This window comes from Chanodichthys erythropterus, chromosome 11, assembly GCF_024489055.1.
Source record: "Chanodichthys erythropterus isolate Z2021 chromosome 11, ASM2448905v1, whole genome shotgun sequence".
Lineage (NCBI taxonomy): Eukaryota > Metazoa > Chordata > Actinopteri > Cypriniformes > Xenocyprididae > Chanodichthys > Chanodichthys erythropterus.
The window spans coordinates 6,802,435-6,830,189 of NC_090231.1; the positions used below are offsets into that span (position 1 = coordinate 6,802,435).

The window sequence follows — 27,755 nt, forward strand, 5'->3', positions numbered from 1 at the left end:
GTTTGTCATTTTAAGAAACTTTCTTGAAAACGACATATATTACCCAGAATGCATTATAATGTGATATACAAAAGTAATATACTGTAAAAACAGTGTGTTCTGGGTAATATTTGTTATTTTAGAGAAAGTAACCTATAGGATACTTTCTGGAAAATTATAAATAATATTACCCAAAATGCATTGTTTTTACTGTATGTTACTGTTTCAATGAAAAACTGTATTTTATTGTTGTTTTCTTTTAGTGTATATATATATATATATATATATATATATATATATATATATATATATATATATATATATACACACACACACACTTTTCTGTTTTTGTCAAGTTATTCTTACTGTAATACAGCGTTTTTAACTTTCTCACAGCAAAAATACTGTAATAAAATATTATATAAAAAGACATTTACCATGCTTTATAAATACAACTTAAATAATATATCATTACTGTTTATACATTACAGTAATAAGAATTTGGGGGTAAATGTCATAAATTGTTATTAAAATGTCATAATTTACAAAAATAATAATAATAATAATAATAATAATAATTAAAACAATCCTAAAATAGTCTTCATTTAGTTTAAGCAAAATGTAATATTTTATTTTGTGATATAATATGACTTGGATATGTTTTTTGTGATTTATCATATTTTAGAAATATTGCCGAACCATAACTGCAATATTAGGGCAGTTTGGGAGACTTCCTCCATGACTTGATAGAAAGTCCATGAGAGGGAATGATGTGGACAGAAGGGATGATGGGTAAATCAGCAGAAGAAGATCTCTCCGTCCATAGGAGGCTCCGCCAGGGGCAACAGATGTGATGCTGTAGACAAAAAACATCAGGATTTGAGAAGATGATTCATCTAGACTGAACCACAATAGAGTCATCATTCTCAGTGTAACGGACATTAATGCATTCACTTCTTCAGTATGTGCAAAGATCTTCCTCCTTTTGCAATTTAAATGGAAATGTGTGACGTTCTGCATCAGAGAACGGACACAGAGATTGTGATTTGCAGGCTAACTGAATTAATTCTTTCTCATTATCTCTATTGAATTAGTGCCTGTGAGTTCACAGTGTTCACCTGCATCCTGAGGAGGCTGGTTTTTGCTCTTCTTCTTCTTTTTGTCCTTTTTCTCCTTAGATGTAGCCAGCTGAAGCAGTCGTGTGGGCATCTGGTTTTGACCCTCTATGCTCTGTGTTTTGCCGCCCAGGGAGAAGAGGCTGCGGCCCTTCTGTTTGGAGTCCATCCTGGACAGAGAGTTCTTCCTGGGGCTGGACGATAACTCGCCCTCCCAGATCTCTCGCTCTATGGAGCTGCTGCTCTGGAGCTTCAGGGAGTCCTCCGATGTGCTGGACGGGGTGCGCTGAAGACGAGCCTGTGGAATAAATGATAGGTTATGAGTTAAACTCAAATCAGGAAATGATACGAGCTCAGTCACAAGCATCATAGGTCAACGTGTCAAAGCGTGCATGCTATTTGCTAGACGGTTTGGAGAGGAAAGAACTCGCAACAGCAAGCTCCAAACTGACCGACTGGCTTTACATAACTTCTGTTAGTCAGAGCGCAGAAGTATTTGAAGTCTGACAAGTCATGTTTACATAAACAAAACAACAAACAAACAAACAAAAAATGTTAAGGTGCAAAAATAGCTTGTAATTATGCATAATATATTATATATTATAATAATATTTCAATTTATGATTTGAACAACAGACTCACCAATATTATTATATAAATAATATTATATATACTTGGGGTCAGTAAGAGTTTTCTGAAAGATATATATATATATATATATGAGACAGATAGACAGACAGACAGACAGACAGACAGACAGATAGACAGATAGACAGATAGACAGATAGACAGATAGATAGATAGATAGATAGATAGATAGATAGATAGATAGATAGATAGATAGATAGATAGATAGATAGATAGATAGATATCACACAGATAGCAAGGAGGGACCTAAACTGGTCAAAAGTGACAGTCTGAGGGCGTGCTTTCACACCTGCCTCATTTAGTTCAGTTGAATCGCACTAGACTTCGTTGCCCCTGGAGTGGTTAGTTTGGGCAGGTGTGAAAGCAGCGATCACACTTCGATGCACACTAAAAGCAGACCAAAGCAGCGTACCAAGACCTCCTACTCTTTCAAACGAACTCTGGAGCATTTCGCTCGAGATGTGAAAGCAATCCGGCCCAACAGACCAAAGAAATCATAAAGATATAATGGGAAATGTATTATATAAAAGGCAGTAGTGTCTGATTCTGTGAGTGAGCACATTAGTTATGTTGTGTAATTGTGCTTCTCCATGCAAGAACGCTGTCCCGACGAAGCCTCGATTCCGGCTCTCCCGGCATTATAACATTCACATATGGTCTTGACACAGCTAGCCTACTAGACAGTGCTGAGAGATCCAGATGATGAATTTGCCGCAGTATTAATATGTATGTAGTATACAATTAAACAGCAGGAATGATGCTACATTTGCATATATGTTTTATAAATCTATATAATATTGATCAAATAAATATAATTATAGATAGATAGATAGATAGCACATATACATATATATATATATATATATATATATATATATATATATATATATATATATATATATATATATATATATATATATATACACACTGTACATAATACAACTGATATGAATTATAATAACTGGTCGATAATTGATATTCTGCCTACCTAATTTGTAGTATTTTCTTGGATACATTTTTATCTCACAAATATAAAATAATAAAAAAAACAAGGTGAACAAGACGTTATGATGAAGTCTTAGTTCACCCAAAAATGAAAATTCTGTCAATAATTTCTTTCTGTTGTGTCATTCCACACCTGTAAGACCTTCATTCATCTTCAGAACACAAATTAAGATATTTTTGATGAAATCCGAGAGCTTTATGACTCCTCTATCGACAGCAATATAATCAACACTTTCAAGGTCCAGAAAGGTACTAAAGACATTGTTAAAACCATCCACATGTCTGCAGTTTTTCAACCTTAATGTTATAAAGCAATGAGAATACGTTTTGTGCGCAAAAACAAAACAAAAATAACGACTTTGTTCAACAATATCTTCTCTTCTGTGTCATTCTCATATGGTGTTTATGTCCAGCGCTTCCAGGTTCTACATCAGAACGCAGGCTCATTATTGGCCAATGCTGTTCACATAAGCTGCACGACACATGCGTGTGATGCTGTCACAGGAGCTGGCGATGTAGAACCTGGAAGCGCTGGATGTAAACAACATAAGATTTTTGTTTTGTTTTTATGCACAAAAAGTATTCTTGTCACTTCATAAAATTAAGGTTGAACCACTGCAGTCACGTCAACTGTTTTAATGGTCTTTACTACCTTTCTGGACCTTGAAAGTGGTGGTTAAATTGCTGTCTATTGAGGAGTCAGAGAGCTCTCGGATTTCATCAAAATATCTTAATTTGTGTTCTGAAGATGAACGAAGGTCTTACAGGTGTGGAACGACATGAGGCTGAGTAATTAATGACAGAATTTTCATTTTTGGGTGAACTAACTCTTTAATTCATCCAATTTTATTCAGTCATGCACACAGTCAAATTTCTCAAATGACCGTGTCACAAACAGCTCCTCAAAACTAATATTTTTGGTTGCACTCAAACAGCAGAAAAAAAGAAGAATTTTCAATAAATTTCTGCAGAAAGAAATGAGATGCAGATCTTTATCCGGAGTGATTTAATATAATAAATAGTTAATGATGAGTAATGCGCAGATGAAATGGCTGCAAAAAACCTGCTTGAATGTGCAGTTCAAGCCTCACCTCCACCTCCCGGAGGTGCTCCACTCTCTCCAGCTCCTTCTGCATCTGCTCCTTCTCCCTCTCCAGCCTCCTCTGAGCATCCCTCAGTCTCTCTAGATCCTTCTGATAATCTTCCTTCCTTCCCAGCAGCTCCTGCTGCGCATCCTCCAACTCCTTGTTCCTCCTCCGCATCTCCTCCTCCCTCACGTGCAGCAGCACCTCCCGGTCCGTCAGTTCCCGTTCCTTCACATCCCACTCCTTTTCCTTGCGTCGCTTCTCTTCGGCGTGGGCAGCCTGCTGGCGCTGTAGAGCGGCGGCTTCCTGTCGGTGCCGCTCCAAGCTGCGCTGTTTCTCCTGCTCCACCAGCGAGGGGGGACGAGAGGAGCGGGACGGGGTGCGCTCGCTCAGGGCCTGACGCTGGTCCTCGATAAAAGTGTCCTGCTGCAGCACCACAGCCTGTAAACAAGATTCACATAGAAACCATTTAACGCAAGACATTATATATAAACACACACTGTGGCTAGTAAGAGTAAACAAGGAACAAAATATAACAAGTATACAAGTCTAATTTAAATTGTTATATTTGAAAATTGTCAAGCGATTAAAATATTTAATCTAATTAATTAAACAATGTGGCGATCAATTAATCGAATTAATCACACATCAAATTTGGCTGAGAAATTACCCCAAAACAAAGCATGAAATGGACATTACAAAAAGTAGCTTTAGAAAAAAATAATTATTTGATTCAACATTATATTTATATATATATATATATATATATATATATATATATATATATATATATATATATATATATATATATATATATATATATATATATATATATATACTCTAAATAAGAAACTAAAACTGCCAGTAGGTGACGGTAAATGTCTAAATGTGTGAGTCATTGAGTCATTCATTCATTCGGTTCATTCAAACAGCTGATTCATTCGGGAATTAAGTAAATGGCTCTATTTATGAATGGGCTATTGAATCATTGGTTCACCTGATTGATTCGTTCAAACGGATAATTCATTCAGGAATAAAGTAAATGGCTCTCCTTAGCTTCCTTGAAGGCTGCATACATCATCAAGGATGTCTTATTTAAAGGGGATCTATTACGCCCCTTTCTCAAGATGTAATATAAGTCTCTGGTGTCCCCAGAATGTGTCTGTGAAGTTTCAGCTCAAAATCCCCCACAGATCATTTATTATAGCTTCTCAAATTTACCCCTATTTGGGTGTGAGAGAAAACAAGCTGTTTTAATGTGTCTCTTTAAATGCAAATGAGCTGCTGCTCCTGGCCTTTTTTCCAGAAGAGGGCGGAGCTTTAACAGCTCACACCTCGATTGCTAAACAACAACAAAGCTGGAGAATCTCACGCAGCCAAAATGAGGATTATTAGTGACAGCCTTACACTGTTCAAACCGAAGTCGACACTGATGGAGAGACTAAAAGGATTAGTTGACCAAAAAATGAAAATAATGTAATTTATTATTCACCATCATGTTGTTCTACAGCTACAACACCTTCGGTCATCTTCACAACACAAATTAAGATATTGTTGATGAAATCTGATGGCTCAGTGAGGCCTGCATTGAGAGCAAAGCCATTCAAACTGTCAAGATCCATAAAGGTACTAAAAACATTTTTTAAATCAGTTCATGTGAGTACAGTGGTTCAATATTAATATTATAAAGAGACAAGAATACTTTCTGTGCCAAAAAAACAAAACAAAAAGACTTTATCAATATCTATATGGTCCGATATCAAAACACTGCTTCAGAGCTTTACGAATCGAATCAGTGAAGCGGAGTGCCAAAGTCAGCAGTTTAGCCGTTTGATAGAAGATCTGAATCACTGATTCAAAACAAAAGATTCATAAAGCTCAGAAGCTTCATGAAGCAGTGTTTTAAAATGGGCCCATATAGATATTGTTGAAAAGTTGTTATTTTGTTTTTTTGGCACACAAAAAGTATTCTTGTCACTTTATAATACTAAGACAGAACCACTGAACTCACATGAACTGATTTAAATATGTTTTTAGTAGCTTTCTGGGCACTAAAAGTGTTAATTAACTTGCTCTCAATAGAGGCCTCACTGAACCATCAGATTTCATCAACAATATCTTAATTTGTGTTCTGAAGATGAACGAAGGTCTTCAACCATCAAATGCGAAAACCAGAGGACGCATCCTTCGAAATGAGAAGAAGCTTTTATGAATGGATCATTGAATCATTGGTTCACACGATTGATTTGTTCAAAATGCGCATTCACTCCGGAATTAAAACTGTTGTTTGGAGATGCACAACAGTTCTGCTCTGGCTTTACATGCAGACAATATCGTGTCTAAAATATAACACAATATTAACCTTTTTTATTGAACTGTGGTATACTGTTAGTCGTGTGATATTGCTTAACTATATCATGATATAAATATGAGATAAAAACTCATACAGGGGCATTTTTGCCCTGATATCTTACATTTTAGGAGCATATAACTGCATTCTATAGGCTCCAAACACCAGTCATACTGTTTCTGAAATACACACCTGAAGTGAGGTCAAGAGCTCATGGAGGTGGGTGACACTAGTCAGGACCTGCTGTCAGGAAACACAAGTCATCAGGAAAGACTGTCATTTGTCAAGTATCACAACAACAAAATGTATAAACATTAAATCTAAAAGTTATTCAAGAATGTCATAGGAAACAGATGTTATCATCTCTACATGTTATCCAAATGCACTGAATCTTTGCCAGTTCAACGAGCTAAAAACATCCACAAGCCCAAGAAGCTCTGAAGGATAACACCCTCGACTCTAAAAGAAGCATGCTCTTCTGTCTTACCTCGCTGTTTCTCTTCAGCAGGAGCAGCAGGTTGGCATTTCCTCCCTGTAGAGCAGACAAGCAGAGACTGCAGCTTTACTGAGCCTAGCTGAGAGTGTTTAATCAGCCCAGCACCTACCAGAGCGCAGGCCTGAGCCCAGCTCACCGCTGCTCATTACGTACATTAAAGAGTCAGGCGATGCTGGCCACTCCTAATGGACGCTTATTCATTTTCCACCCTTCACTGAGCTCCCACTGCACTAATGACTGCCATTAGCTACAAAACCTGACAGGATATAATCACAGCACATGTCTGTGTAATAAAAACTAAATGACACTAGGGGGCAGTATGGGTAATTTAATTCAGTTTATATAGTCAGATAGAATGCATACACTTTCATTATAATTACTATTTTTGGGAAGACAGATTATATATATATATATATATATATATATATATATATATATATATATATATATATATATATATATATTTCAATTTGACTGTGTCAGCAAATATGCTAGTTGATGGGAGAACATTAAAATAACTAAATAATATTCATGAGTAATATAATGTGTGACACTGACACCTTTGAGATTGTTCCTACAGCTCTGGTTTACAGGTATGTGAGGATATGAGGATTCATTCATTTTAAGATGTTTTACTGTACAGACATAATTTCCTGTTTTAAACTTAAACATAAATTCAGATGCTGACTGGTTAAAATAGTGTTAGCTTGACCCGCAGCTATTTTCCTATTGGCTGGAGCACAGGCTTCCTACCTTCTTTAGTACACTGTCAGATTCTGTCCTCCGAAGATCTTCAGCTTCCTCTTTGTCACCATCTACAGTCACACAAACACAACAAGCGTGAGCAGGATCCAATCAGCAATCTACGGAAGAGGATTAGGGCCAAGCAATAATAAAAAAATAAAACCATCTCGAGATTAAAGTTGTTAAATTTCGGGAAAAAAGTCAAAATTACGAGAAAAAAAATTAGTTAAATTTCGAGAAAAAAGATAAAAAGTCGAGATAAAATGTTGAGAATAAAGTCATTAAATTATGAGAAAACAAATCGTTAAATTTCGAGAAAAAAGTCGTTAAATTACGAAAAAAAAGTCGTTAAATTATGAGAACAAATACTTTAAATTACAAATTTGTTCTCATATTTTAATGACTTTTTTCTTGTAATTTAATGAGTTTATTCTCAACATTTTATCTCGACTTTTTTCTTGAAATTTAACATTTTTCTCATAATTTAACAAATTTGTTCTCGCAATTTCATGACTTTTTCCTCGTAATTTAACGACTTTATTCTCAACATTTTATCTCGATTTTTTTTTCTTGAAATTTATTTTTAAATTGAGATTAAATAACTTTAATCTCAAGATTTTTTTTTATTTTTTATTATTGCTTGGCCCTAATCCTCTTCCGTAGCAATCATTCATGCTTTATATAAAAAAAGATTTGTAAAGTTTTCTTGGAGACACATTACAATAAGGTTTTATTTGTTAACATTAGCTGAACTAACAATTAACAAAACTTCTACAGCATTTATTAATCTTAGTTAAATTAATCTATTTACTGATGTATTTTTAAGATACAAGTTTTATCATTAGTTAATGCACTGTGAACTAACATGAACAAGAAAACTTTTAACTAACTAAAATTAACAGGTAATTAATGCTTCAAAAATAAACTGTTATTGTAAGTTAAAAAGGACCTATTATGCTTTTTTACATGTTCGTCTTTCTTTAGTGTGTAATGTTGCTGTTTGAGCATGAAAAAAGGTCTGCAAAGTTACAAAGTCCCTCCAGTGGGAGTTATTCTCTATATCAGCTGACCAATCAGCACATTGCTCTTTTGGGATGAAGGGGCTTCACTGAAACAGGAACTAAGCAAAGTGTTACTGACAGACTGGGAAGAGAGGAGCTGCAACAATGGAGAATAGGTATAAAATAGTGTTTCTTGAAAATTAAAGAATAAAAACCTATTCTAGTAGACCCAAAAACAAAATCAAAAATTGTAAAAAGGGCATAATAGGTCCCCTTTAATAAATGCTGTAAAAATATATTGCTCATTGTCAGTTCATGTTAGTTAAAGCATTAAAGGGTTTCATGATTTCAAGCATTTCATATATTATAAAATATCCTGGCTTTTCCAAGCTTTATAATGGGAGTGAAAGGCGCTCTTGATTTTGAAGCCCAAAAAAGCACATCATCTATAATAAGGGGGTTAATAAAGGCCTTCTGAAGTGAAGTGATGTGTTTTTGTAAGACAAATAGCCATATTTAAAACTTTATAGACTATAATAACTGGCAAACAGCCATACGTGAGTCTAGTTCATGATGTATTGAGATGAATGCGGAAGCACAGAGGATAAAGCAAAACAAAACACCGGTCACGAATTAGAAGTATAAATACGATAAATGTCAGTGGATTTCGATATAAGACAAGAGGAACTTGAATCTGTTGCCCAGACCTATTTGTTTGAACCGCGAGAGGCGTCTAACATCACCTGAGCTTACAATACTCCTACATCCTGCGTCATACATCGCGTCAGAAGTTACTAATTTGGCACAAGTCGACTTGCACAGTATGTGTATGGCCGTCTGCCAGAAGCTAGTTATTATAGTTTATAAAGTTTTAAAAATGGTTATTTTTCTTACAAAACCCATCGGTCCACTTCAGAAGGTCTTTATTAACCCCCTGGAGCTGAATAGATTACTTTTATTATGGATGGATGTGCTTTTTTGGGCTTCAAAATCTCGAGCCCCATTCACTCCCGTTATAAAGCTTGGAAGAGCCAGGATATTTTTTAATATAACTCTGATTGTGTTCATCTGAAAGAAGATACTCATATAAACCTAGGATAGCTTGAGGGTGAGTAAATCATGGGATATTTTTCATTTTGGGGTGAACTATCCCTTTAACTAATGTTAACAAATGAGACCTTACTGTAAAGTGTTACTGTTTTCTTAAAGAAAAAATACATTTCCTGATGATTACATTAAATGTCTCACGTTTGCAGATGTTCATCTGGTGGCTGTCAAAGCCTCCGAATGTCTCGGCTCTGCGTGGCAGACACACGGGCCCCATGTTCCCCTGAGCGCAGGCCACCTGCTGTCCGACCGCCCCTCCCAGAGTGCTGTTCACCAGCGCCTGCAACATCTCCACTGCCACATAAACACACACATGCACGTCACTAACCGCATTACATTAAGTGAGTTACTAGTCCTGGAAGAACATTAGAGCTGGAAATGAGATGCTGCCACAGCTGCCACCAAACACAAATAACTCATAAATAACACATCCGTTTTAAGACGACAGGTGGAGAACAGCTGAAGAAGCTGGTGACGTTTCTTACCCTCTCTGAGAGCGTCTATCATGATGGGTTCCCCCTTGGGTATGTCCTCGCTGTTGGCCCTGAAGAGCATTTTGAGTGGCGAAGCGGTGTCGTCGGATGAACCGCACATTTCACGGAAAAGCTTCATCTTCTCCAGCAGGAGTGAGACGATCTGTTCATCTTTCCTCTGGAGCATGTCTAAAAAGATAGGGGAGTTGTCATTTGCAGGTTTATCATAATTAGCCAGTTTGATTTTTTTATGAAACTAAAACCCTCTATTCTTCACCATTATTTGTGGTTCTGCGCTGCTACCGTATGAAATGAACAACACCACGTCAAAAGAAATTAGAGTGCAGATTTAATTAACTAATTAAGTCTGAATTGAACGTAATGAGAAAACTTAAATATGACAAAGATTATAAAATTGATGATAACTATTGTGCATGTTCCTCACTGACAAACATACTGTAAAAAAGCAATTCATAAGCAAATGACTCGTCTGAATCAGTTCATTTTAACAAAATGGTCAAAAATGACTCCGTTTCGAACTTTTTTTGTCTTTAATGCTTGTACTATCATAAAAAAAACATTAAGTTATTAAAAGATATTGTTTTTGATTAGTAGTCCCACTCTAAACTCTTTTGTGATGCCTAAAAAAAAAGTTTTCGCAGATATAAAATGACACATTAAAATATTTATTTATTAAAAAAATAAAATAAATGGATTACATAAAATTAGATATTCAATCATTTAAATAATAGGAAAAAAATGGAGGGGTGGATGGTTGGCGTTTTCACTACAAAGTGACGGTGTTTTCTTTAATATATTAAAATATAATTAATATATTTAATAATAATGTTAATATTATATTAATATTATTAATATTTTATAAAAATGTAAAAAAATATATGTGTGTGCACAAACATGTAAAATCATTTATTTGATAAATAAATAAATAAATAAATAAATAAATAAATAAATAAAATAAAAATATATAGAAATACACATACTTTTTTTTTTTTTTTTTTGTCTTTGTGATATCGATGCCTTTGTACTCATCATGCTGCAAAGCAAATTTACCTGCGGGTATTAATAAAGTAACCTAACCTAACCTAACCTAATACACACAGACACACACTAATACTACTATTTCGGTGGGAAAAAAACATACAAAAAATAGACAAAGAGGCATTGAAAGCTAACAGAGAGAAAGCTACTCACCTCTCATTTCTTTAGTTTTGGTTTCAAGTAGCTTCTTGTCTTCCTCCGTTTCACTCGGGATCCCCTCATCATCGTCCTTTTCTCTGTGAACCCACAAGAGGCTGTCAAATACTCTTTCATTCCCTGAATATACATTTACTCCGTAAAACACCAACCATTCAGCACTTAATTTTTTCAATTACATACTTAATTTTATCTAATACATTTTTTAATTTTTAATATATTTTAATGCATCGATGGAGAGGGATGGATCAGAATATCAGGTACTCACATTGAGTGCATGGCGTCCTGAATGAGCTGCATCCAGGTGTTGCGTTCCTCTCGGGAACTGGCGTGTACCTCCACCATTTCGGGATTTGCGATGCCGGCTGTGATGAGGAAGAGGCCGCGTTCCTCGTGGGCCACCTCACGCACGATCAGCTTCTGCAGGGAGATAACGGTGGCTCGCTGGTCCTGTTGATGAGAAAAGGAAGCGCGAGACACAGAATGAGGAGGGTGGAGTGAAGGGGAATGAACACACACAGAGAGAAAGAGAGATGGAAAGTGGGAAAGAGAGAAGGAGAGAAAAACAGAGAAAAAAAAATCAGTAATCAGCTTTTCATGTTATATTCCCATTCTCGATTTTCCCCCATATGGCCACATTTTACAATCAACACACTATTTCTTCAGAAATCAGGTCAAATGAAACATGTTTTCTTTGCCAAATGCAAAGCATACATATATCTGAAATAACAGTGGATGATTCTTATGTCCTGACTGTATCATGGAACAGAGCGAGAAATTTCCTAGTTTCCAAAGAAAAAGTAAAAACATCATGAATAAAAGAAAGCAATTAAGAATCATGATAGAAGGGCATTATATATTATATTATATATATATATATATATATATATATATATATATATATATATATATATATATATATATATATATATAAATTAATTAGACATTAGTTAAAATGAACTAAGAATGAACAGTACAATACTTCTATGGCATTTATTAATCGTAGGTCATGTAAAAAAAAAAAAAAAAAAAAAAAAAAAATCAAATCACTCACCAGAGATGCAAAAACATATTTTTGATCTTTTTCTTGGAGGAACACAAAGACATCAGAAAGAAGAACTGCATGGACATCTAGGGATAAAAAATAAATAAATTAATTTCCAAAATATGTCTATTTTTATATTTAGAACCGCAAATAATAATGCAATACTTTTTATGTAGACATGTGAAATATGTTTGTGTGAACCTTATTGTGTATTTTAATCTTAAGCCCCATATAATGAATAAAATAATAATATAATTCACTAATAGAATATAATTTAAGAGTTGAACAGTTTTGTTGAACACATGAGGGGCCGTATTCACAAAACGTTTTAAAGCTAAAAGTAGCTCCTAACTTGCCGATTTAGGAGAAACTCTTAAAAATAATGGGTTTGTTAGTCCTAAATTTAGGATTCCAAAATCTTTGCTCTAAGAATATTTCACAAAGTATTTTAGCGCTTAAACTAGCTCCTAAATCTGTGAAAAGTTAGTGAAAAGTAGTCAAGAGCAGTGTTGGGCACGTTACTTTAAAAAAGTAATTAGTTATATATACTAGTTACTTCTCACAAATAGTAAGGGAGTTAGTATCCCATATAAAAGTAACTAATTACCAGGGAAAGTAACTATTTACTTAAAAAAAAAAAATCATATATATATATATATATAAATATATATATATAAATATATATATATATATATATATATATATATATATATATATATATGTCAAATAACTTGAATGCCCCCATTATTAAATGTCTAAGAATAAATAATTCTTGATCCGACTCGTGACTCATGATCCGCTCTTGCTTATGAAATTTCTCTGTACTGTCATTAAAGAAAATGTAGTTTCATATATATGTTTAAATAGTCCTATGTTTTAAATTCATTTACTTGATTATGAATATATAATCAAGATATATATACATATATAGAAAGCTTGAAATATCTACTTTAAAACTAAATAATTAAAAACGAAAAGAGTCTACTCTGATTATGTAATCCAAATGAAATGTGCATTTTCTCTCTAGGCGCGTCCAGTATGCAGAGATGATGAGAGTCAGCAATGTCAACTTCATCTTCGCAGCCGACACTGATTCAGAAAACATTACTTTATTAATAAACAATTAAAATGTCTCCTTGCTGTTTTTTGTTATATTCATAATCATTACTTTTGCCGGTCTTTATGGCAAGCGTTATGCATGTGCTTGAGTCCATAGCCTATATTACATAAACGCTTATTATTGGTTTATTCTCTCCAGTATTTAAGAAATTAAATGAATATAAATGTGATTAGTCAACTAATGGCTTACATGAACAACTACTAGTTGACTAGAAAAACATCCAATCCTACAATGCGTTGCTGTTGTAAACAGGTTAGGCTGTAGGCTACACTTCAGCCAAAATTAAAAAAAAGTAACGTACAACGCACCATATGGTAATGGTAACGGAGTTAATTTATTTAAAAAGTAATGCGTTACAGTATTAGATACTGTCAAAAGTAACTGCGTTACAGTAACGCGTTACTGCCCAACACTGATCAAGAGGACTAAGTCACTAAGACCAAATCACAAACAATCCTAAAATGGTTGTTGCCGGCAATCCGCCTCAGCAGTCCACCCAAAGACACTGTATGCATTGAGGCAATAGGTGATAGAGCTTTGGGAACTGAAACTTTTCTTCATGAATGCAAGAAATATTTTGATTTATAGATTTTAATCTGCAATGAAATAACATAAAGGTTCATTTATGTATAGGAAAAATGTATTGAAGATAAAACATTGCGGTCAAGTTATCCTATAATATCCTATCGTCTGCACTGATAGACTTGTGGGCATCTGGCATGACCTGAGTTTGAGTTTCGGCTCATGAACCTTTCCCGATCCCGTCCCCCACTTCCTGTCTACTCACTGTCCTATCATAATAAAAAGGCAAAAATGGCAAAAACATATCCTGGGAATAGTAACCAGCTGAGAGAGTGCAGACCCCGTTTTAATTTAAAAAAGGCGGGGTTGCGTTTCAGTGTAAACAGACCAAATGGGAGACTTTTGAAAATGATGGCGTGGCTACCCACGTTCGCTCTGCATATCCTTGACGACTGTGTAAACAATATCATGGAGACTGAACTGCAATCTTTGTTGGCTTTGTTGTCATTTTTAGCAGCCCTTGTGCAGTTAAATTAAGCATTTTTAATACTGCAGCTGCCTACATGCACAAGAGGCAACTGTTTACACTTGTACACGCATGCCCAATGTGCATGAACGGTCATGTGACATGCGTTTTCAGTCGTGTAGTGTAGACGGAGATCGTTTCTGAAACGCTTTGGAACGCCAGTGTAGACGCGGATCGTTTTCATTTTAAAATGGCATTTTAAAACAGCATTTTAAAATGAAAACGCACTAGTGTTAGCTTAAGACTTCTCTCTCTTCCTTAGTAAAAGTTTGTCTCAGCAGCTTTGTGAATAGGTTTTAAGAGAAAACTCTTAGCTAAGAACTTTTACTGCTATTTAGGAGAAATCTTAGTGGTAAGATAAAATTTTTTTTGATTACGGCCCCTGGTCTACAATGAGTTGTGTGGTAACAATATTAAAGAGTTTTACCCTTCAGTCGTCCGGCAGCATTTTTCAGCTGCAGAGGACCATCATGGAGAAGCTTCCGACAGCGCAGAAGGTCCTCTCGGGCAAACATCTGGCCGCTCTTCATGCGACTGATGGACTTGCTGTCCATACGGCCGTAGATCTCTTTCAACTTTTTTTTCTTCTCATGTTCATTTACTTTATTGTCCACTGAAGTAATGATGTCTTTCACCATCTGAAGTGCCTGCGTCAAGTCCTCAAAATCCTCCTCGTTCTCTGCACAAACACACACACACACAGATTTATAATATGATATTGAATAGTAATAAATTCCTATAAACAAGGAACAAGTCCATTTAGTTTCATTATAGTATTAGACTGGCAGGATAAAATCCTCTTGAGAGCTATAAGCTCCTTCTCAAATTGCCCCTGAAAGGATATTTGTTATACTTGATGCTCTAATTCATTTTAAAATCTCTTTGTTGGGAACGTGACCAAAAAGCCTTTCAGGCTCGCTGTGCAACAGTTGGAAGTGATTTGCGGTAAATGTGGAATGTTTACACGTCGCGGCTCATGTGTGCGGCAGAGGGCCCGTCTGTACGATCCGTGTTTACTGTGAGTGAAATATTGTTATTTAAACACTGACGGGTTTGGAGTACTGAGGTTTTGACTTTGCTTTTGGCTCAAGTCCAATTTTATAGTGTCGGTTTCATTTTTTTGTTTTGTCATCTCCTCATAGCTGTATATTTGTAAATGACACTAAGCAGAGCAAAATCAGAGTAGCTCACAACCTTTGAAAGTGGGCTGTGATGTCTCAATCTATGATATACAGCACCTGCAAAAGAAGCACTTTCTTTTTTCTTAAAAAAAAAAAAAAAATTATACTACCGTTCAGAAGTTTGGGGTCAGTAATATTTTGTAATGTTTTTTATGCTTTTATTATAAGTCTGCATTTATATGACAAAAAACAGCAAAAACAGTAGTATTCTTCACATCTTCACATGATCCTTCAGAGATCCTTCTAATATGCTGATTTGATGCTTAAGAAATATTTATTATTATTATTAACAATGTTGAAAACAGTTGTGCTGCTTCATATTTTTGTGGAAATACTGGAGGATTTGTTGATGAAATATTGTTACTTTTAATCAATTTAAAGGGTTAGTTCACCCAAAAATGAAAGTTTTCCCATGATTTACTCACCCTCAAGCCATCCTAGGTGAATATGACTTTCTTCTTTCAGTCAAACACAATCCGAGTTATATTAAAAAAAAATTCTTTATTATAGGAGTGAATAGTAACCGAGGTTTTGAAGTCTAAAAAAACACATCCATTCATCATAAAAGTAATCCATACGGCTCCAGTGGGTTAACAAAGGCCTTCTGAAGCGAAGCGATGCCTTTTGTAAGAAAAATATCCATATTTATAACTTTATAGACTAGTGTAACACTAGCTTCCAGTAACGTCCGCCCACCCAGAATATATTTTAATATAACTCTGATTGTGTTTGATATACAGCTAGGATGGCTTGAGGGTGAGTAAATTATGGGACAATTTTCATTTTTGGGTGAACTCTTTAATGCATCTTTGCTCCTTTTATTTATTTATTATATTTATTGGGCAATTATTGGGAATGAGAGGGGTGGATTAGAGCAACAATATACATTTTATGCTTGAATATCCATTTAGTCCAAACATTATTGCTAAGAATTGACTAACTGATTTCTTTTAAGAAAGAATTAAAACTAAACCACAGCTCATGACAGAAACCAGTAAATCTCACCTTTGGTGTGCTGCAGGATTCTCTGTAAAAGCACCGGGTACTTTGTTATTCGCTGAGTCACCAGCAAAATGCACTCTGGGATGCCCAGCCGCCGCACAACACTGCTGCTCATTTTTTTCTGGAAACAAGACCACATTGAAGACCGTTAGGTATCTTCATGGACTTAGTGGGAAGAATGACCAAAATAATGAACTGAAGCATTTACCCTGATGAATGCCTGGAAGCGTTTGTCTCTGGCATGCAGCTCCTTGTAGAAGTTCACTGCTTCACTGTGTCGACTGCAAAATTTGCCATAGATTCTCTTCATGCTTTCTGCATTGGAGTCTGAGAACTGAAGCACATCATGTGATAAATTATAAAAGGAGCTAGGATATGATCAATGAATCTGCTGATAATTGATGCTGACGTATACACCTAACATGCAGGTGAAATGATTTTTACTAAGTGTATTATTTTGTTTTTACCAATTCACAAACCGTGTGATGTTATGTTTACACGACAACAATGTACTAAAAATGGAAAAGTTTTTCTTTTGCATACAGACGACAATGTTGTCAAAACGATCCCTGATCACATTGATCCGTGAAAACGACTAAAAATGCTGTATTTTGCCGTCAGGCCAGTATTTGGCGATGTCACTTTGTAAAAAACACTACGCACTTGCACACAACCGCATTTCTTCTACATATGTAATAAGGCTGCCCTCGACTAGAAGTTGTTCATTTAAGCGATTAGTCGACTAATCGTGTGTGTATGTTAATAAGCCATATAAATCATAATAGTGAGCCTTTAATCACCTATATATATATAATACATAGCCTAATCAGCGATCAAACGCATGCATAAAGCTTGCAGCAATGCACCGGCAAACATAACGATTAAGAATGTGGAATGAAAAACAGAAGGAGACTGTCTAAATATTTTAATCATTTTTTTAACTAGTGTTTTGTGTGTTTTCGGCTGCAGAGATGAAGTAGAGATCTCCGCAGTAGAGGACGTGCCTATATGCACATTTCATGCGGATTATATAATCTGAGAATATTTGTTTTAGATTTTGATCAGTTAATTTAAAAGTAGACATTTCAAGCTTTCCATAGATATATTTCTTATGTTTGGGAGGCAATATGCTGAGTTTCTGTTTGTTTTTGTGACGCACTCAAGTCCACTTGAGACCGAGATAGCAGAAAGTGCATCCTGTTTGTTTTCATTACTTTACAAAAGCACAATGTTTTGTTGTTACTGTGAGTTGACAGAAATAAAAGCAAACAATTTACAGTTTCGAATTATCTGTATGACCAAAAATGATGGAGGATTTTAAGTTAAATGCAAGTGATCGCACCGGCGCCTCCATGTCATGCAGTAAGCACACTCTCCACACAAACTATTGGATATGCGCCAAATAATAGCGCACATTTACCTAGGCTAACACTAGAGCGAGCGGACTTGGAAAGTTGCTACTACTTACATGTTTCAAGTGATAAGCCATATTTGAGTTTGATGAATGATGGGCAAATGTTTGGATTTCCTGCCATTAACAATCTGTCCATCACAGACTGCATGATTCCTGTGGAGTTTTTTCTTTTCTGCGACTAACTGACTAATACCAATTTTGGTCGATTAAGCCTCTTCTCGACGACTAACGGGGCAGCCCTAGTATGTAAATAATGCGTCTCCGCTGGGCGTAGTAGTGGTGCAGTAAATCTACACTTTGCTGGAGAAGTGTTAATAAACTCAGTATCTTGAGCAGCACAAACACAGCCATTGTTGTACGCATAAGAAGTTTTCAGTTTTTAGTTGAAAATGCCATTGTAAACAGCCCCTGAGAAAAACTTCAAATTTGATCTTTAAGTAGAATCAAACATCCTCACCTGGTTGACCAGCACATCTCCTATTCTGTTGATTATGAAGCCGTTCGTCCCTTCCAGCCTGGCTTCCTTCTTCCTCTCCAGCAGTGCACTGAAAAAGAACGTGTGGAGTTCCAGGAGATCGTCCAGCATGGGAAACATCTTCTCCGCCATCTGGGGCTCCAGCTGGAGATCTGTCAGCAGGCCCTTACTGTACACATCAGACATGATCCGTAACGTCCGCAGGTGATGCATCTCCGTCTGGATCAGCTCTGGATTGATAAAGGAAGATGATGTTTAGATCCAGACATCTGGAAAAGCAGCAGTTAGCATTCTTACTGCTTTGGGGCCAGTGAATAGAGATGCAGACTCTTTGAACAGCAAGAGATTGTCATGTTAAAGTTGCCAATTACTTCTAAACTATTGTCTTTAATTGTACATTAACATCTAAATGAATTTAAGTCAGTTATTTGTTACTTTTTACCAACTGTTAACCAAAGGAATGAAGAGTAACTGCTTCAAGTGTTTGTTTTTTTTTTATGCGTTTTGATGTTATTTTAGTATCGTTGAGATACAATTATATATTTTTTAAATATTTTTGTATTTTAAGTTTTCATTTTAGTCATTTTGTTGTGTTTTGTCATCTTTAACTCCTAATCTGCCCGCATCAATTTAAAAATTTATGATAATTTTCATAAAAATTTCATGGCCCCCAGAATATTTTGCTGTATGAATATCTGAACATGCAATATATCAAAAGAAAGAACAGGGGAAAAAAAGAAAAGTTTTATTTTAGCTTCATGCGTTCGTTTTTATCAACACTTGGATGTGGGCAAGTTTCATAAAAAAAGCAACATTTTGAACAAAAGACTACAACGTGCATAATCAATGTTTTTATTGCTTGTTTCTGTTCCTTTTTTGCCTGTGTTTTGATCCAGACATTCTGAAATATTTCAAAAGTTGTGTAATTGCGCCCCCTACCATATGTCAGTGAAAACACGGAAAGCCGGAAAATTCCATCAATGGCGGGGAAAAACTTAAAAGTAATATATATTTTTTAATATGTCTATATTTTTTATTAATTTCTATTTCATCGTTAATTTTAGTATTAGTATAGTACATCAAGTTAAACTAAATGAAAAGGAGAAATGTTTTGGCAGCTAGCAAACAAGATTTTTTTTTTATATTTTATTTCAGTTAACGTTTATTTTATTTCAATGAACAAAAATGCTTTTCAAGCAAATGCTTTTAGTTAACAATAATAACCTCGTTTAGCAGATACAGACACATTTTGCAATCATTTAGTCAGTGTTTGTAAATAAAATCTCAGAACAACAAATGCTTTTGACCATTAAGAAATTAAAAATGTATTCAATTCTACCACAGTCTTACCATAGATGACATCTTGCCTCTTAATGATGTCCTTCTTGAGTTGCTTCAGACATTTCTTATCTACAGTAATGCTCCAGGAGTCAGCCTCCAGTTCTTTAACATCTGCTTCAAACTCCCCCATCAGCCGGCTGTCAATCATCTCAGTTCCTATAGCAACCAACAAAATGTTTATTCATACATATGGGAAGGAAAAGGAACTAAACACAGGCCAGTTTCAAAACTAGGTCTCACAGACGCAGAAATCATGAAGCCACAGCTCTGACAATTAATTACTTGTTTTTAAGAGGATAAGGAGTAATGCTTTTCACGCTGAAGAGGGAACATGCTGGACATTGCCATTCTTCCCTGAAAGATTTTCAGTTGGTCTCACTTTGAAGCTTTTAAAAGGGCAGGACATTGCATCTGGTGTAATACAGGAAGACACATGTCTGCTCACCTTCATCTAGAGACTCAGTGGACGCTGTGACCTTATTGGGCTTGTGGAGGGAGTCTGTGGATTGCGACAGATACCGCATACCTCTCAGAGGCATATCGTCAAACCTGCAGGAAGTGATGAGGTTGTGTGATTATGACAGAGGGTCAGGATTCGTTAGCTAAAGAGGTAACAGTTAAGTTGTATGTTGAGAATGGAGTAATAACATAATATCAGTGCTGGAGAGTAATTGATTATATGTAATCTGCAGTTACTTTTTTTTATTAAATTACATGATTACATATTATTCACATAATGGCAACAAATTATTTCTAATTTATGCTTTTCATCAACATACAAACCACAGGTTGGGAAACTCCAATGTAAAGTAATGTAGTTCATGTAGCTGATGACAAAGAATGGAACATATGGAGCAAGTTTATGGAGGAATTTAAATTGTGTAAATTTGAATTATAGACAAGTGTCATTTAACAGAATTTAATATTAAGTGCCATTTTATATAGTTTTTGAATTTTTTAAACTCGAATCCTGGACATTTGATATTAAACAAAATGTTATATTTTTATGGCATAATTTTCTACATATGTATTTTCAAACAGTGTATTTTTTGTTCAGAATTTTTGTTCTGAATTCTTCATTCAGATATGTGTAACATAGCAGGCGCAATTTAATTGGCCAATTGGCCAAAATGCGGCATTCTACTTTTCCAAGAACCTCTACTCTTCCCTGCAGAACCCGTACGTTGGACCTCTGACCTGCTTTCAGAACAATCTGAATTCCTGCATTTGGTACTTTACAATACTGAATTTGGTGTTTCGAATTTGTTCTTCTTGAAAACTCGAAAGTGTGTTTAAGAAGTAGATATTTGCAGTCTAAGGATTCAGAAAAAAATACGCTGTTTGAAAATATACATGTATGAAATAATGCCATAGAAATTTCCCAATTTTGTTAAATATCAAATGACCAGGATTTGAGTTTCAAAAATTAAAATAATTCAAAACTATATAAAATGGCACTTATATTCAATTCTATGAAATGACATGTCTATAATTTGAATTTACACAATTCAAATTCAAACAGTTTTGTCATATTTCTAACTCCACAGGAACACAAGTTTTTCCTATTTGTATTTTTATATAAATATTATGCAAATCAATGTTATAAATGAATTAGGTCAAAAGTAATCAAAAAGTAGCATGATTAAGTTACTTTGTTCATCATGTAATTTTTTATCAGTACCAGAATTTGTAAGTAATCAACCAAACACTATATACTATTCCTACTAAGAATGCTGTATGCATGCTGTGCAGAGTATAAAAAATGTGTTTATATGCACCTTATTATATTTATACCTGTTATATTTGCCCAAATGTGAAGAATGTTAAGTACACTGTTCTAGATACTGTATCCCACAATGCAACAAGCTAGACTTGACCTTTTTATTAGGATTAAAATGTTCAAAGGAACATCTACTACGATCTTTATGTCTATTTTGAGACTCATTATTTGATTGAACTGCCAAATGTTAGGATGCTTCACCTCAAATTTGGATTTAAAAATGCAATTTATGAACATAGTGCTAAGATGTTAATTGGAGACCTCTTGTTGATTGTAAACATGCAACATAATGAGCTAATGTAGAATGCTACTCATTTTACATGCATCTTTTTTAAATAGTAATCAGTCTACAGTAAATAATGTGCTGTGATCTTTTAGTATGGTCTTTATTAATATTTTTAATTAGATATTATATATTTATTTTTAGTTGTGCTTTTATAACTAAGTACTTTTTAGCTTTAATTTATTTTTTATTTCAGTTCAGCTTTAGTAATTTTCATACTTTAAGTGTTCAATCTAATTTTTTTTATTTTTTATTTCAGCTTTATTTCAATTAATGCTTTTTTTTAAATTGTTTTAGTTATCAGTAACAACACTGATACTGTGTAGTATGCAGTAGGCAGTATAGTTGCATTCCATTCTGAACATACTCAGGAACTATATTTTCAGATAATACTTGTTGGTGTGTGGGTGTTTAGGCACTAACATTGCAATATTGTTGATGGACATGCTTTTTGAGAGGTTGCTGCTGTGGAAGGGCATAATACTGGTGGGTCGTCTGGAAGGAATAATCACAGAATGTTCTTCTGGAGAAAAGATAGCAGACCAGGGACGATCCCGCAGTGTGGACGCTATGCACAAAATCACACATACGTACACCATTTAGATCAGTTGACATACAAAATAAGAGAATGAAAAGAGAGATATAAACAACAAACCACAAACTAACTCACATTTTGTTCGTAGAGTGACGACAGGCATAGTGGTGGACTCTGGTATTGCAAACTGTTGTTTATGTAACAAAAGAAGGAACAGATTTATTTTTAACACCACAATGCAGACACTTTTCTTGAGGTGTGACAAAGAATATGAGTTTAGAAAGAAAACAACTCAAACCTTCATTCTGCTTTTGGGACAAATGGGGAGGTTTTCTCTACAGCTCTTGTGAACTCTCACACTGCAATCTGAAAAAAAAAAAAAAAAAAACACAAAACATTATTATATATTAGTTTATATGCTTTTATCATTTTAAATATTTATTTTTATTTCCATTAAGTTTTAGTATTTTATTACTTTACCTTATTTTTTTCAGTTAGTTGCCAAGGTAATGTGTCTAATTTAAGTTTTCTTTTCTTTTCTTTTTTTTTTAAGTTTAAAGGTGATGTAAGATTTTTTGTTAAGATACATTCTACATTCTCTAAAATACATTGGGGCATGGCTACTGTAGCAGGCGGAGCCAGAGGTTGTTTAACAGTGTTAGACCATGGCTGATGTGTTACATAAGATAAGAAATTCAGCTTTGGGTACAGAAGTGTAAGCCAAAATTTACTGCATTTAGAGCTTCAAAGATTAAAAAAGTCATGCTTCGATGCTATACGCCATTATAAGAGACATGCTCACGTTTACTCTAGACAGAGTGCTGGCATACTTAACAGCTTACTCATGACACATGATACACAAATGGTTTAGCTTCTGTGTATTAACTGATCTTCTATTGCCCTAAAATCCATCACAGTCTTTAAGGTCACAAAACTCTGGAATTTTGGTTGTAAGTTCACTAAAGGAGGAAGAGCGTTTTCGCATTTGGCTCCTAAACTCTGGAACAGCCTTCCTGATGATGTTCAGGGCTTACAGACACTATCCCAGTTTAAATCTACACTAAAGACACTTCTCTTTAGCAAAGCATTCACATAATACATCTCATAACCTTGTGCTCCAGTTATATCAGATCAAATGCACATGATTATGTATAGACAAATCAGCTGTCAGAGAGAGAGCCAATTAGCAGTAGGGGGTGTGTCCACTCATGATGGGGGAGAAGAGAGAAAGCCAATCAGCAGTAGGGGGTGTGTCCACTCATGATGGGGGAGAAGAGAGAAAGCCAATTAGCAGTAGGGGGTGTGTCCACTCATGATGGGGGAGAAGAGAGAAAGCCAATCAGCAGTAGGGGGTGTGTCCACTCATGATGGGGGAGAAGAGAGAAAGCCAATCAGCAGTAGGGGGGTGTGTCCATTCATGATGGGGGAGAAGAGAGAAAGCCAATCAGCAGTAGGGGGTGTGTCCATTCATGATGGGGGAGAAGAGAGAAAGCCAATCAGCAGTAGGGGGCGTGTCCACTCATGATGGGGGAGAAGAAGGAAAGCCAATCAGCAGTAGGGGGTGTGTCCACTCATGATGGGGGAGAAGAGAGAAAGCCAATCAGCAGTAGGGGGTGTGTCCACTCATGATGGGGGAGAAGAGAGAAAGCCAATCAGCAGTAGGGGGCGTGTCCACTCATGATGGGGGAGAAGAGAGAAAGCCAATCAGCAGTAGGGGGCGTGTCCACTCATGATGGGGGAGAAGAGAGAGAAAGCCAAGCAGCAGTAGGGGGTGTGTCCACTCATGATGGGGGAGAAGAGAGAGAAAGCCAACCAGCAGTAGGGGGTGTGTCCACTCATGATGGGGGAGAAGAGAGAAAGCCAATCAGCAGTAGGGGGTGTGTCCACTCATGATGGGGGAGAAGAGAGAAAGCCAATCAGCAGTAGGGGGTGTGTCCATTCATGATGGGGGAGAAGAGAGAAAGCCAATCAGCAGTAGGGGGCGTGTCCACTCATGATGGGGGAGAAGAGAGAGAAAGCCAAGCAGCAGTAGGGGGTGTGTCCACTCATGATGGGGGAGAAGAGAGTGAGCTAATCAGCAGTAGGGGGCGTGTCCACTCATGATGGGGGAGAAGAGAGAAAGCCAATCAGCAGTAGGGGGTGTGTCCACTCATGATGGGGGAGAAGAGAGTGAGCTAATCAGCAGTAGGGGGCGTGTCCACTCATGATGGGGGAGAAGAGAGTGAGCCAATCAGCAGTAGGGGGTGTGTCCACTCATGATGGGGGAGAAGAGAGTGAGCCAATCAGCAGTAGGGGGCATGTCCACTCATGATGGGGGAGAAGAGAGTGAGCCAATCAGCAGTAGGGGGAGTGTCCACTCATGATGGGGGAGAAGAGAGTGAGCTAATTAGCAGTAGGGGGCGTGTCCACTCATGATGGGGGAGAAGAGAGTGAGCCAATCAGCAGTAGGGGGCGTGTCCACTCATGGTTGGGGAGAAGAAAGTGAGCCAATCAGCAGTAGGGGGCGTGTCCACTCATGATGGCGGAGGAGAGAGAGTGAGCCAATCAGCAGTAGGGGGTGTGTCCACTCATGATGGGGGAGAAGAGAGTGAGCCAATCAGCAGTAGGGGGCATGTCCACTCATGATGGGGGAGAAGAGAGTAAGCCAATCAGCAGTAAAGGGTGTGTCCACTCATGTCGAGCTGTTGTGCTGCTGGTGACCAACATCGAACTCTTGCTTGTATATACTCTTATGTACTTCCTTGTTGTTTGTTCATCATCTTCACTTTATTTTTCACTAAGCATTAATTTGCTTCACTACGATAAAGAGACATTGGCTGCGTCCGAAATCGCATACTTCCCTACTATATAGTATGCGAAAAACAGTATGCGAGGCGAGTAGTATGTCCGAATTCATAGTATTCGAAAAACAGTAGGTGAGAAGTACCCGGATGACCTACTACTACCGCCCGAATTCCGCTGCGCTATCCCGTGATGCCACAGGAGAGGATTCTTCATATTCATATTCAAAAATGGCGGAAAGTGGCGATATGCAGCTCATTCAAGTCCTTAAGTACCTCAGGGAAAAACGGTGTTTATTGTGGTTAAATTGCACTTGTTTAACATTATTTAAGTAAACGACTGACTTATTGAAAGTTTAAACAATGTAATGAGAAGATTAAGAGTTGGCTGTAAAAAGATGTTTAATCATTATTACTGACAGCACATCAAGCTAACGAACAGGTCGAGATAAGTTACATCCGCTTGCTAACACTGTTTTATTTAACGGAGACGTTCGTTGTTAAGCAGTTTAATGAGATTAGAAAACTTAACGGACAGCAACATTCAGGCGGTAGTAGTTTATAGGGCTCACAGTTTGTAGTTTTTTTAGAATATGTATATTATTATCATTGTATTTATTTGTATATATTGTATTTAATATTTAGGCTGTGTTGTGTATTTCTCTCGCCCTCTCTGTCTATCTACACATTATTTATTTATATATAATGTTTTCAAGTTTCTTCATTGATTCATGTCTTTTGTTTCTCGTGTATTTTTATATGCATTCATTTTTAACAATAAATTTAACAAGCTGTTGAAGAAAGCGTGATCTGCGAGCAGCTGACCGACGCCTCCTTTAAGCTGTTGATTGAATCGACGTTAAAACAACGATGAAAGCGATAAGCAGGCCCTTTAAATTTTTGCGCTGTTGTGACGACGCATGACAAGTGACAACATTAACATGGCGGATGTAGTACATCTGAATTCCATTCATACTACCCATATTCATACTATTTAGAACGTACTGTTTTAACGGTCGGGAAGTACGTTCAAATTCAAATGTAGTACCTACTCATGAAGTATGCGATTTTGGACGCAGCCATTGACTCTTGCATGTTCAAACATTTTGGGGGTGGAGCAATGAAGGGAGGGGTGTGTTTGTTTGGGTTGATTTCAAATATAAACAGTGTTTCTCAGAAATTGCTTACTGCACCTTTAAGTTTTCAATCTTTCAATTCTTTGACAAAGATGCTATATTGTAGATGCTGTAAGCGTACATCATTATATATCAGTTTGTTACCAAAGCATAAACAGCAGAAAACTGCACCTCTATGACCAAACATAAGGATTTAATCATGTACTTGTAACGGAAGCCATTGTTTTTGCTATTCTGGCTCATGGTCAAAGTGGTAAAGACAGTTGGGCTTAGGGTTAGGAATTTCTTCCAGTCAGGAAACTCCACCAAGTACACAAATGAAGTCTCAAGAAGGTGCCAAACAAGCACCAGAAATACTGATGTTTCGTAAAGAGCAGACTCTAAATACATACTAATACTAAATACTTTTTTTTTATTATTGTTTCTATATAGATTTATATTATATATTTCTATTACTCCCAATGGGCTGGGCAATGAGACTATGGAAAGATGGACAGAAAAATAGACTCAGTGGGAAGTTTAAAGTTTAATATGAGCATGAGATTAATATATAACAACTTGACAAAAAACTTCTCCCTGAATGAATAAGATTTTCTCTCCAGCAGCTCCATGAGGAAGTGAATGATGTTACCAGAACTCCTTCCTATTTTTGCACAAAGAGTCTTTTGAAATAAATGACACAATAGTTCAGACATTTTTAAATCACCCTTCAATTTTAAGTGTTTAACACACCTTTAGTGTTTTCTATCGCCATACGTAAAGCACTGTTATGCTTTTTCAAATACTACCTTTCATGCAGTGTGTAATATAGTTGTTTGAGAATGTAAAAGGCCTAAAAAGTTTTAAAGACAAATAGTGACAAATAGTCATTGCCTACTAAAAGAAAAATCAGATTCTCTCGAACAAGTCATCAGCAATTCCAGTCTTACCTCCTGTTATATAGCTACCCATGTAACAACGTAATACCTTTGCATAATGCCAGCCAATGGTCTTCATTGGCTGCCTACAAACAACGTCTACTCTTTCTGGAAGAGTTTGGTTCGTATTTTTGACATGTCAAGAATGCTGAAGAATTTATATGGTAAACTGACACCATTATTACAGTTCGTATCACTGTGTATCAAGTGCTGAGAGAGATCTGGAGCTGAATAATGGGCGTTTGGTTTCCAACACACTCTGTAAGCAGTCAACAAATCACAACAGACTGGACCATCTGACCAATTATGAACAGACCTTGGATGCATGTAAACCTATGGTAGGAGACCTCCAAGACAATATAAGGAACCTTTAAAATAGCAAAAAGGTATAAGTATAAAGTTTATATTATTATATTTTTTTAAATATAAAAAAATGTATTTTATATATTTTTCCTGCACATACTAGAGGTTCTGTGTCTT

The 27,755-nt window shown here is 36.1% G+C and overlaps 1 protein-coding gene across 8 annotated transcripts in view; it reads right to left on the minus strand.

Moving 5' to 3' along the window:
- Window positions 1-215: 215 nt before the first annotated feature.
- LOC137030830 (A-kinase anchor protein 13-like) overlaps window positions 216-27,755 on the minus strand; it is a 107,899-nt gene continuing 80,359 nt past the window's right edge. For 4 of the 8 annotated variants that reach the window (XM_067401280.1, XM_067401282.1, XM_067401281.1 and 1 more), the window contains 20 exons: window positions 22,741-22,808; window positions 22,578-22,629; window positions 22,331-22,475; window positions 20,290-20,393; window positions 19,854-20,000; window positions 18,486-18,733; window positions 16,823-16,948; window positions 16,618-16,735; window positions 14,859-15,110; window positions 12,273-12,349; window positions 11,487-11,668; window positions 11,216-11,298; window positions 10,016-10,192; window positions 9,672-9,824; window positions 7,432-7,493; window positions 6,670-6,714; window positions 6,375-6,425; window positions 3,839-4,273; window positions 1,098-1,392; window positions 218-835 (listed from right to left, as the gene is read on the minus strand). In XM_067401280.1, coding sequence (XP_067257381.1) covers window positions 777-835; window positions 1,098-1,392; window positions 3,839-4,273; window positions 6,375-6,425; window positions 6,670-6,714; window positions 7,432-7,493; window positions 9,672-9,824; window positions 10,016-10,192; window positions 11,216-11,298; window positions 11,487-11,668; window positions 12,273-12,349; window positions 14,859-15,110; window positions 16,618-16,735; window positions 16,823-16,948; window positions 18,486-18,733; window positions 19,854-20,000; window positions 20,290-20,393; window positions 22,331-22,475; window positions 22,578-22,629; window positions 22,741-22,808 — 2,879 coding nt within the window. In that variant the 3' untranslated portion in view covers window positions 218-776. Of the gene's footprint in view, window positions 836-1,097; window positions 1,393-3,838; window positions 4,274-6,374; window positions 6,426-6,669; window positions 6,715-7,431; window positions 7,494-9,671; window positions 9,825-10,015; window positions 10,193-11,215; window positions 11,299-11,486; window positions 11,669-12,272; window positions 12,350-14,858; window positions 15,111-16,617; window positions 16,736-16,822; window positions 16,949-18,485; window positions 18,734-19,853; window positions 20,001-20,289; window positions 20,394-22,330; window positions 22,476-22,577; window positions 22,630-22,740; window positions 22,809-27,755 lie in introns of all 8 variants that reach the window. The other 4 variants (XM_067401277.1, XM_067401276.1, XM_067401278.1 and 1 more) reach the window with 3 other exon arrangements.